The sequence below is a fragment of the Paramisgurnus dabryanus genome, chromosome 22 (genome assembly GCF_030506205.2).
Source record: "Paramisgurnus dabryanus chromosome 22, PD_genome_1.1, whole genome shotgun sequence".
Taxonomy (NCBI): domain Eukaryota; kingdom Metazoa; phylum Chordata; class Actinopteri; order Cypriniformes; family Cobitidae; genus Paramisgurnus; species Paramisgurnus dabryanus.
In genome coordinates this window covers 12,548,564-12,560,721 of record NC_133358.1, presented here as the reverse complement: position 1 = coordinate 12,560,721, position 12,158 = coordinate 12,548,564, and the positions used below count along the sequence as shown (strand labels likewise).

Sequence of the window (12,158 nt, the reverse complement as noted above, 5' to 3'; positions counted from 1 at the left end):
TACATAACTATACTTTTGCCTTGCCATTCCTGTATTTAAATCCTTAATACGTTTGTGTTCGCACACTGTTTTATTATTTTAAGAGTGGGAGGTGCCAATGTGTACATTGTGACGAGAAGCGCCGCATCGCGCCATAAATCTAAAAACAGAACACATTATTTTCTATGAATTTACGCACACTAGGGCGGCTGTCCACTGTGAGACTGGGGACTGCACAAATCCCTGTTGCGCCACATAGCACCCCTCACATAGTTTAACATTAAATAACATCATATTTGTCCCAAATCGTTAGCGATTAACATTTGCTGCTAACGTATATTTTGCATTTTGAAGTAGACTAAGCTCGCGCTATTTAATGTGCACTTCCGGTGTGTGATACCTCCGAGTTGTCATAGACGCGGCGCTGCGCTTTTCATCCAGTGTGAGACCCCCTTTAGACTTTGAAAACCCCTGCCCTATGCATACTACTTTGAGATGCGTTAATACTTAAGTGTCAAATTTTTACCTGCCAGTCGATAAAACAAGCGAAACAGTTTAATAGGCCTAAAGGGTCCCAAGTCAAATCTAAAAATCTAAATATAATAGTAATTCTGAGTCAACCACCAAGAGATCACCCTACCTACCTCATGGCAACATCCTGGCAAGTGCCCATAACACTGTGACATTGTGGCTATGAGTTTTGCACAGGCGATCACCCCTTTTTTTCCCGATAATTGTATTGTGTCCTTGAAAGCCAGCCCTGCATCCTCACATAAAATTCACAGCCTGTCTATTGCCCACGCAGCCCTCACCCTCTGTGTCTAATCGAATTCATCACGCTGTCTGACCTGGATTTCTGGAAATAGGGAATCGGCTGACAACATGGGAAACAAGTAAACGCTAGGGACATGTGTATTTGATATTAGCCGCTGTGGCCACCACTACCTGTGCCTATATTGAGTGAATTGTTTTTAGCCTTGCAGGATATTCTGCCCTCATCCTGATTTAAAACTTTTGATGTCATGTTCTGTGGAAAAATTTCAAACACATTATAAAATATTTACATTAAATTTAGAAATTGCTTAGAAGTTTTGTTCTGCAAAAAAAGAAGCTTCAGATGCATTTATTTTGATTCAGCAGATGTCCCATACTGTACACAAGCATATTCGCAGTACAGTAGCTGAAACCAGAAAGTGCTTGCATTGTCCTAATGTGCTGTTGTTAAAATCACATAGCTGTGCAAACATTTTTAGAAATGTCAATGGCTCAGATTTTTCTCTTATTGTTTCAGAATAAACCAGCCGCATCTGTGTTTAAAATATCCCACTAAAGATAGAAGTGCATTCACAGACACTCTGGCATCCAACATTGACCTGAAACATGATAATTACTTCTGATTATACAGTTGCTTTTGTTATCATCATAATTCAGATTTAGGATATTGGTGATAAGGTTTGACTGCTTTTATTTGTGTTTTATAATTGTCACCTGTATGCTCTGTAATTGATGGGGTTGGATAGTAATTGTACACGTTTATGTGTTCAGTGCTGCAGGAGGGGAGATTTTTAACCAGTGCGTGGCTGAGAGGGACGAAGCCTTTAAAGAAGAGGATGTGAAGAGACTGATGAGACAGATTCTGGAGGGTGTGGCCTTCCTTCACAAGAGCAACGTGGTACACCTGGACCTTAAGGTAAGTCAGGCCGCAATACGACCTCCATATTACATTTTGATTTCATTCATCTGGGTGTAATCATTTTAATAAGCAATATTATATAACAAAGACGTTACAAGATTTAAAACAAGAACTTGTTTAGTGCTCTTATTGTATTCAGCATGACTGTTAAAGGTTAACTTCTAAATTAAATGAAATAACAGAATTCTTAAGCTTGCGTTTTGTTGAAATTAGCTTTATCGTTTTACGCTACGTGTTTTAACATATTTGGCATATTTTATTTAAACCCAATTCTTCTACATCTTTGTACCAGAGTTATTTTCTGTTTTTCGATAGTTTTGTTGATGCTCTTACAGACACAATTATGATGATTACTGTTTTTATCTTACCGAATGTAGTATCAGGAATAACCTGTCCGAGCTGAATAATGCGTCTTATTTGATAACTTTCAGTTTCCATGTTGCCAGATTTTAGTACGAAAAACAAGCAAAAATAATTGGCCTTAAAAAACAAAGTTCGTCCAAACCTTGTATTTCAGAAATAAATCAGATAAATCGCTAATACTAACCTACACCTAACAATCACTTTATAGATAATGTCAAAGTGTCACATTAATTGCTAAAACACTACGTCTAAAGAGGGTTTTTAACAATGGGATCTGGCAACACTGCAAATTCTGTAACCGCGCCGTCGCAGCTTAAGCCAATCTTCGTCATTTTACACTAAACTATACAGTAAACTGTCCAAACTTAATTATATATGCGGATTCGTTTTGAAAAACGAATAGTCATTCAGAGAACTTCAAATTTTATTTTTTTATATGAAAAAATTACCGAGGTCCGGACCTCTGTAACCTCATAGCTGGCTACGGCCATGGTTGACACTGTCACTTTAGTTTTTACATAAACTATTTTATTGGTATGCCCTGTAACATCTTGTGATCCATGACAATGAAAACCAAATTATTAAAATAATAAAATACGTACTTGAAATTATGTAGTCACTCAAATGTTAGCGTGGACAATAAGGTTATTGTTTAAAATATTAGATAACGAAAAGAAATACAATTTAACATTACAATTTATAGATTTGGTTTTATTTTATGTAATATCATTCAAAAGAGATATCTAAAGGTTTTTTTTATCTGTCAGCCTCAGAATATCCTCCTCACTAGTGAGTCTCCTCTCGGGGACATAAAGATTGTGGATTTTGGCCTGTCGAGGTTGGTAAGCAGCAGTCAAGAGATCAGAGAGATCATGGGCACACCCGAGTATGTGGGTACGAACCAATTCTTTACCATGTTCATACATAATTCAGTGTTGTGTTCAAACTTGAGATTGTGAGTGCATGTACATGTTCTTAAAAAAAAAACATATTGGGGTGGTTTCCCAGACAGGGATTAGTTTAAGCCAGGACTAGGCCTCAGTTTCATTAAGAAATATAACTAGTTTTAACAAGCATGTCTTAATAAAAACATTACTTGTGTGCATTTTGAGGCAAAACAAAGGGCACTGATGTATTTTAAGATATGTCAGTGCAAGTTGTTTTCAGTTTGGACAACTCTTGAGTTTATTTAGTCAAGGACTTATCCCTGTCTGGGAAATCGCCCCGTAAGGTTTAAATTCAGAATGCATGTTCCTGTAGCTCAATTGGTAGAGCATTGTGATAGTGGCACAAAGGTGATGAGATCAATCCCAACACGCATACAGTACTGATAAAATGCAGATGTTTGAATGCACTGTAAGTCACTTTGGATAAAAGCATCTGCCAAATGCATAAATGTTTAATATAAATTTTGCCCTTATATAAATTTCTTCATAAAATCTTTAATTGTGGAAATTAGTAATTTAAAATTAAGTGTTTTCATTGAGTAATGTACATAAAACTGCACATTTTTATGTATTGTTTTTTTTATTACAGCACCAGAAATCCTGAATTATGAGCCAATAAGCACAGCAACTGATATGTGGTAAGTCCTTGTTCTTCATTACTATTTTTATAAACATGAAAACAGTATTTCATGTGATACCTTAAATGTTGACCTAGAGGTAATTTTCACAATAAATTCTTTTTCTTGTGTTTTATGATCAGTTTTTTCATGGTAATTATGATCACAGTTGTGTCATTTGCCCATAAACAAACACTTCATTCATAGCAAAGGCTCTCGCACCCTCACTGGCTCAGTGTTTTGGTTGTTTTTAACCAGCAATTTTGCTTTAGGATGTATATCGAAGACAATTACACTCTAAAAAACAAACGGTGCTATATAGCACCAAAACAGTTGCTTTGGATCGTAACGATAGAAGAACCATTTTTAGTGCCATATAGCACCAGTGAAGAACCAGTGAAGCACCAGTGAAGCACCAGTGAAGCACCTGTGTAGAACCATATAGTGCTATGTAGAACCATATGTGGTGCTATATGGCCCCTATATGGTTCTACACTGGTGCTTCACTGGTGCTTCACTGGTTCTTCACCGGTGCTTTATGGCACTAAAATGGTTCTTCTATCGTTACGATCCAAAGCAATTGTTTTGGTGCTATATAGCACCGTTTGTTTTTTTAGAGTGTAGTACTTTAAGTTCTGGCTTGGAGAAAATACTATTTTTATAAGTAAAAAATCAGTCATGTTTATGATGCTTGATCAGTGGATGATCCTCTCCTCTCACTTTCTAATAGGAGTATCGGTGTCCTCGCATATGTGATGTTGACGGGCATCTCTCCTTTTCTGGGGGATGATAAACAAGAGACCTTCCTCAACATCTCCCAGATTAATGTCAGCTACACTGAGGAAGAGCTGGAGCACCTGGACAAAGCAGCTATTCACTTCATAAAGTCCCTGCTTATCAAAGAACCAGAGTAAGAGAAACATACAGCCACCAGATATTCAATAGCAATAAACCAATACATTATTTACAAAGTGTAGCTAGATTCAATTGTCTCAAAATCTTATGAGATTTCGAGCATCACAGTATCTTTGATTTCTAATCTTTGACATGACCTTACCCAGTCGATATTAAATATTTCAAGGATATATTCTCAGTGAATTTTTTTTTACATTTTGTAGGATGATTTTATGTATAAAACAGTAGCTGAGTTTTCACAGACGGGTCACATGTATATCCAGTTCATCACCTGACCTTATTTCCACAGACACCGCTTCACATCAGAAGAGTGTCTCGAGCACCAGTGGCTTCAGATCAAAGAAGAAGAAGAAGAAAAGGACGGGAGCACCTCTGAAAGCGTCTCTGAGCCTGCCAGCCCTGGGACCTCCAGCCACGATGAAGAAGCGGAGGATGAGGAGAGCTCTCAGGTGACAGAAGAGCTCATCGTAATGGCAGCTTACACCCTGGGTCAGTGTCGACAGTCTTCTGATAAAGAGACTCTGACCCCCGACCAGAAGGCCATCTCCAAACGCTTCAAGTTTGAGGAACCCTTCTCAGCCCTGCAGGAAGTTCCTGGAGAATTCATCTACTGATTCCAGTTCAGCCAGATAGCTGCTACGCTCCCAACTAATGCCGCACTTCAGACAAGAAACCTTTTCTATGTCTTTTCTTTTCACTCACCTCATGATTTAAATTTGTAAGCCAAACAACTTTTTTCTTTTGTCTTGCTGGTTGCTCTTGTTTGTTTTGTTTAATGTTTGTGCTGCTTATATTTACAGACGACTAAGCCTTGCTGTGACTCTCACTTTTCTTGTTTTTATTTCCGTTAGGTGCCATGCTTATTTGTTATGGGTAATACATATTAAAGTTATTATTTTTGATGATAATAATTTTGTTTGTTTTCTTCTGGGTGTGTTTCAATGCATCTTTGTACAAATTATTGTTGTTTGACTTTTTAGGTTTTGTTGTTTCTACAAGTTTGTTAAAGATTATAAAGCCATTTTATGTGTCCAGCTTCTTTCAGGTCTTTCTTTGGTTAAAAAAAAGCTTCCACAGCAATAACAAAAAGTGTGTAAATGTTTCCTTGTTTTGTTTTTAAACTCATGTTAGAGTTATAACTATATATTGATTTGTCACTATAAAGAATATTTTTAATGGCAACATATTACAAGGAGACTGTTCTGATGCTGTAAATAAAAGTTTGTCTTTACAGCAGTGACTCTTTACTTTTTGGTTGGGAAATTCTGTAACTTAACTTATTACTGACATAACACAAGATCACTTTTTTGGCTTCAAAACACCCTATGCTAAAGAATTTAGTTAAAGCTGGTTAAAAATGTATCCTATAACTAAGTTTTAATTACCCTTATTTTCACCAAAAAGAACCTTTACATTTTGTTAAAGGATGAGTACAGGAATAAAATATATATATATAGTTAAACATTTGTCAAACAATAAATGCTTTACAAACTTTAATCCAATGAAAGCTTCCTCATTTTGATTGAATTGTCCAGTGACATCTTTTTAAAGAGGACATACCATAAATATCGACTTCTATGTTAAAGTGCTATAATTGGTTCCCAAGTGTTTCTACCAACCTAGAAAATGTGAAAAAGATCAACCGAGTAACTTAGTTTACCAAAAACTTAAGCATGTGAAAAAATAGGTAATTGATATTCAGCTCCCCTTGTAATGTCAGATGGGGATAAGTCCCTTAATCTGCATCCAACCACGGCACTGCCATTTAGTGCAGATATCATAGTGTTTAAAGGACACACCCAAAAATGGCACATTTTTGCTCACACCTACAAAGTGTTTTGTAAAATTTTAACATATATTATTTTGAGCTAAAACTTTACACATGTACTCTGGGGACACCAAAGATTTATTTGACATCTTCAAAAAGTCTTGTGAAATGTCCCCTTTAAAACTACTACTTTTGCTTAAAAACATCTTCATTTGGTGAAAATGAAGAATTCGAGAGTTGTTTTGTGTGCAGAGGTTCATATCTAATGCTCAGCGGTACAAATAAACATGTTTTACATATTTTATTGGAATGTAACCAACAAGTTCGGACATTTTAAATGTATAAAAATGCTCGAGGGACGTTTTTATTTTAAATAAAGACAAAAACAGATATGCTGTGCTATAGCTTGAGGTATTGGTTTGGTTTAAAGTGCCTTTTTCTGGAATTCTCAATATTGCCATTTAGAATTTATTTATTAAAAGATAAAAAGACAAAAGTTTGTTTTAATGTATTTCTTTCTAAGTTATTTGTGTCTATGTAAAACATTGACAAATATACAGTCGCTAATTATTAATGCCATCATTGATTCGAATATTAAAACATCCTGCTTTATGAGCATTAACAAACTTTACCAGATTAACAACACTTTTCTTTAGTCTATTTTTTATATATTTTTATAATGTTTTCATCTTTAACACACTGCTTTAGTTTACATTAGAATGCACATGTAATACATTTAATACAAACACTTCATATGGTTTAGCCAAAAAATGAAAGTGAAAGCAGCTGAGTCACACCTAACAGACAAACATGTTTTGCACACGACCCTTAAACACAAAACTACTTTTCAAGTGACTGTCTCTCTTTCTCTCTCTGTCTGTATATTATTGAAATATGGCAGAAGCTCGTATTTTTCAGGACAAATTCAGCTGTTCAGTGTGTTTGGATCTCCTGAAGGATCCAGTGAGCATTCCCTGTGGACACAGTTACTGTATGAGCTGTATTACAAACTGCTGGGATCAGAATGAGATGAGAATCTACAGCTGCCCTCAATGCAGACAAACCTTCACACCAAGACCTGTTTTATTTAAAAATGTGATGATTGCTGAAATGGTGGAGGAACTGAAGAAGACAAAACTTCAGACTGCTGTTCCTGCTGACTCTTATGCTGAAGCTGAAGATGTGGAGTGTGACGCCTGTACTGAGAGAAAATACAAAGCTGTCAAGTCCTGTCTGGAGTGTCTGAAGTCTTACTGTCAAAATCATCTTAAACAACATGAGAATCTCTTCAATGACGGGAGGCATCATTTGATGAATCCCACCAGACAACTTCATGAGATGATCTGTTCAAAACATAATAAACAACTAGAAATCTACTGTCGAACCGACCAACACTGCATTTGTTATCTGTGTACGATGGACGAACATAAAAACCATGATACTGTGACAGCTGTAGCAGAAAGAACTGAGAAACAGGTATGAACTGAAATCACACACTGCATTAATGCTAACAGTTATGATTGATAATATGCTAAACTATGAATGTCATTATAGTAAACATTACATGCATGCTGTATAATGTAATATCTTTGAGATTTTATATTATTTGTTATCTCACAGAGAGTTTTGGGAGAGCGACAGAGAAAATTACATCAGATAATTGAGGAGAGAGAGAAGGAGCTTCAGGAGCTGAGAGAGGCTGTGGACTCTCATGCGGTGAGTTTTGAGCAGAAAAACATCTGCTGGCAGCTTGAAGATCAGTTTGAGATTCATGACTCTCCTCCAGTGATGGAGATCTTTACTGATGTACCTGTAATGGATCTGATTGTAATGTTTGTCCTAACAGCGCTCTGCACAGACAGCAGTGGAGGACAGTGAGAGGATCTTTACTCAACTGATCCGATCCATTGAGAGAAGACGATCTGAGGTGACACAACTGATCAGAGATCAGGAAAAGACTGCAGTGAGTCGAGCTGAAGGAGTCATGAAGCGTCTGGAGGAGGAGATTGATGATCTGAGGAGGAGAGACGCTGAACTGAAGCAGTTTTCACATACAGACAATCACATCCATTTCCTACAGGTAACACAACTCTGAAATACAACACAGTGAGCAATAGCAGGATCTCTGGAAGACTTCACTTCTTATATGACTATGATTTTAACATTTTTACATGGTAATTATTATTTTAACCACTTAAGGAATATAAACTAGGTTAATGATAAAGATTTCTGATAAAGATTATGTTGTCTTTGCATTTGTAATCTTTTCTTCTTCAGAGTTTTCAGTCTCTGTCTGCAGCTCCTAAGTCTTCAGTCTCACACAGATTTACTCTCAGCTCTCTCCTCTCTTTTGATGATGTGAGAAAATCTCTCTCTCAACTGAAAGACAAACTGGAGGATTTCTGTAGAGAGGAGATAGAGAAGATATCTGGTGAAGGTAAAGAAGCAGATATTCATTTACTCTCAAATATCACACAAGCAAGATCGCTGTCAGACTATTATGGGGTGGTTTCCCAGACAGAGTTTAGATTAATCCAGGACTAGGCCTTAGTTATTTTAGGACATTTAAGAAGTTTTTACAAACAAAACTTACAAAAAAACTATACTGGCCTGAATCTTGAGAAAATATAATGTCACTGATGTTTAAATATGTCAGTACAAGGTGTTTTGAAATTAAAGAAGCTCAAACATGCATTTTTGTCCTGTCCGGGAAACCGCTCCTATATCAGTGTCATGATCTCTGTTTTATTGTGTGTGTTATTGGTTTATTATATTTATACTATGGGAATTATATTATTTATGTTTATTTATGTTTCAGTTACATATATCTCAGTTATTTCTGTTGAATTGAAGACCAGAGAGGATTTCTTACAATGTAAGAGACTTTAAAACATTTATGATTTATGACTTTAAATTATTTATATCCACTGGTACATAAAGAATGACAAAAACAACAAAAAGAACAAAACGTTGAGTATTTTCAATGTTTACAGAAATCTTTCAGTTCACATGTGTCAGTAACTCAGTCCTTGTTAAAGAGGTGAATTAATTGAGTAAAATCAACGACTCAAAATCAAAACATCGACCTTTCAACATCTTTTCCAAATTATTACTGCTACACAGAAACTTAAAATCATTTTTTTTTTTTTTTTGCATAAAACTGCATTACCGATTAAACCTCTACAAATGTAATTAGGGCATTTAAACAAATCTATTTATATATTTAACAATCTCAAACCTAATAATAACTGTGTAGAAACATGAAAATGAGTGAAAAATGAGTGCGCACTGAAGAAATAAATACAAATATAGAAATGTGTAGTTTTTGGAAAAAATGCAATATATCTGCAATGATGATTTTTGTTAAACTGCTGAAGTCATTTGTGTTTATCTCCATCAGATTTCAAGCAGTTCACACTGGATTCAAACACAGTTCATAAAATCATTCAGCTGTCTGATGGGAACAGAACGGCTACTAACACTTACACAGACCATCAGTATCCTGATCATCCAGACAGATTTGATCACTGGAGTCAGGTGTTGTGTAGAGAGAGTTTGTGTGGACGCTATTACTGGGAGGTTGAGTGGAGCGGTAAGGTGTATATATCAGTGTCATATAAGAGCATCAGCAGGAAGGGAAAGGGTTATGAGTGTATGTTTGGATTAAATGATCAGTCCTGGAGTTTGTACTGCAGTGACTCCAGTTGTTCATTCAGTCACAATAACAAACTCACTAAACTCCCTGTAGTGTTGAGCTCCTGTAGAATAGGAGTGTATGTGGATCACAGTAAAGGATCTCTGTCCTTCTACAGCGTCTCTGATACAATGAACCTCATACACAGAGTCAACACCACATTCACTCAACCACTTTATCCTGGGTTTTGGATCGTTTCAGGTTCAGTTAAGTTATGTAATCCAGCAGTGTAGATGAGATGAAGATTCTCTAAGCAATGCTGTAAACTTTGACTAAAGAAAAGAAAGAGAAACAATTCCCTGCCAGTGACGCTTCCCTGAAGAGTAAATCTATTATCCAATAGACTGCACTCTTACCCAATTTATATAAAAACTGAATCGAAACGAATTGTTTTGATAATCCGTGTATGTTTTGATCATCGTTCTGAATCTGATCTCTAACAAAATTCCTTTACAAAAATGCAATTATTTCAGGTTTTTGTCAAAATTTTGGTATATTTGAAGACACCCATATCTAAAAGGTCATAAAAGAGAACACATGAATATAGGAGAAAAGTTTTTTTCAGTTTTGTTTGTTTACTTGTTTGTTTGAAAGCAGAGGTTCTGTTCTTTTATTTGATATATTTGTATGTTTATATATTTATAGAAGACAATTTTTCTGGAAGGCTTTTTGTGAAACTTTTGTGAAAATCAGCCTTAAAAGGCTGGCGGGAAATTAGATTATTTTAATAATTAATAATGTTCAATTCAATGTTGTAGAGGTGATTGGGACAAGATTATAGGAAAAAAATAAAAATCTAAAAAAGGAAACACACACACAGCCCTGTATCTATAAATGATGTTCTTAGTACAGTGATTATAATCGAGTAAAGTGTAGAAACAAACTTCAACCAACCGAGGGAAGCAGTAGATAATAAATATAAAACAGCATTACTTTATTCATTTATATCCTCTGTGACATTTACATAATGTATACAAATCCTCTATGACAAAACACTGAGTCCTGTTCTGTTTTAGGCTTTATTCTGAGATACAAATGTAACAACTGTTTGTATTTGATGACTCGTTTGATATCTTGGGTCACATTTAGACTGTAAATTGTGTGTTTTTAACTTGTGTGTGTTTAAACTTTATTAACTTGAATGCATTTTAACTTGATCTTGAACTACAGCACACTTGATGAACAATTTGCCCCAAATGTTTCTTATATTTTATGATCCATTTGGTTGTAATGTTGTGATTCTTCAAGCAACAACTGAAATAAATTATGATCATGGTTATTATGAGAGTAAGACACATTGGCTTTTGAGTTTTTTTTTTGTCACAGCATGATATGAATGAGGGAGAGTTTGGACTTTTGTTTGCATGCTAAAGATGTTTATGTACTTATTACCACTGTGTAATTTAAATCTAATGTATTTGCATCTATACAGATATGCAGTGTTGGGGGTAACGCATTACGTAATAATATTACTTTTCTGAAGTAACGAGTAAAGTAATGCATTACTTTATAAATGTACACATTAATATTTGAGTTGCTTTTTTAAAAAACGTAATGCGAGTTACTTTTCAGTTAATTAATTCAATTAAAAAATAAATAATTGTATCTTTCCCCAACACTGCAGATATGTTTATATGCATGCTGTATGGATGAAAATGTTCAATCATTTTAAGCAAGCAACCCTTTATTCAGACTTTAGCAGCAACATATTTGACCAAACTGACTCCTTATGATAGTTTACAAATCTCTCCAAATTGTAACCACTGTGATCTGCAATATCAATTAAAATATTTGTGTTAAAAATTCTTGAAATTCAATATCTTATTTTTCTATGGGAGACTGAAAGAATGAGTAGAATTACACTTAAAAACCACTTCTCAATAAAAAAAATAAGATTTAAATTTAACCTTGCAACACAGTCAACCAGGTAAAGCACTTTTTTATATATAAAAAAAAAGTAACTAGTTAACACCAATAAACACAATTGAGACATATGGTGTACAGTGTACTTTACTTTTTGTACAGTGATAATAATACATGTCTTTCATGTGATAAATACTATTTAATTTAGATTTTTAAAAGGCAAGACCATGCTACAGCTTTTGCAAGAAACACCATCAAACACCAACTGTGTCTCAAAACCTAGAAAACATAGACAGGTGTCCACCTAGACATCACTTTA

General features: G+C 35.1%; 2 protein-coding genes across 4 annotated transcripts in view; both read left to right on the top strand.

Annotated features, from left to right (window-relative positions):
• stk17a (serine/threonine kinase 17a) overlaps positions 1-12,158 on the top strand; it is a 91,150-nt gene that overhangs the window by 26,308 nt on the left and 52,684 nt on the right. Inside the window, exons 3-7 of one of the 2 annotated variants that reach the window (XM_073813218.1) lie at positions 1,525-1,669; positions 2,803-2,929; positions 3,572-3,620; positions 4,330-4,509; positions 4,804-5,745. In XM_073813218.1, the coding sequence (XP_073669319.1) occupies positions 1,525-1,669; positions 2,803-2,929; positions 3,572-3,620; positions 4,330-4,509; positions 4,804-5,128 (826 nt within the window). In that variant the 3' untranslated portion in view covers positions 5,129-5,745. Of the gene's footprint in view, positions 1-1,524; positions 1,670-2,802; positions 2,930-3,571; positions 3,621-4,329; positions 4,510-4,803; positions 5,746-12,158 lie in introns of those variants that run through there. The other variant, XM_073813217.1, reaches the window with a different exon arrangement.
• Positions 7,092-11,269, top strand: LOC135785399 (tripartite motif-containing protein 16-like). Of its 2 annotated transcripts, XM_073813216.1 has the most exons (6): positions 7,092-7,758; positions 7,903-7,998; positions 8,129-8,362; positions 8,560-8,719; positions 9,101-9,157; positions 9,683-11,269. In XM_073813216.1, the coding sequence occupies exons 1-6, from the start codon at positions 7,177-7,179 to the stop codon at positions 10,207-10,209; spliced, it is 1,656 nt and encodes a 551-aa protein (XP_073669317.1). In that variant the 5' UTR covers positions 7,092-7,176; the 3' UTR covers positions 10,210-11,269. The 2 variants fall into 2 exon arrangements, with proteins under 2 accessions (XP_073669317.1, XP_073669316.1); XM_073813215.1 differs by lacking the exon at positions 9,101-9,157.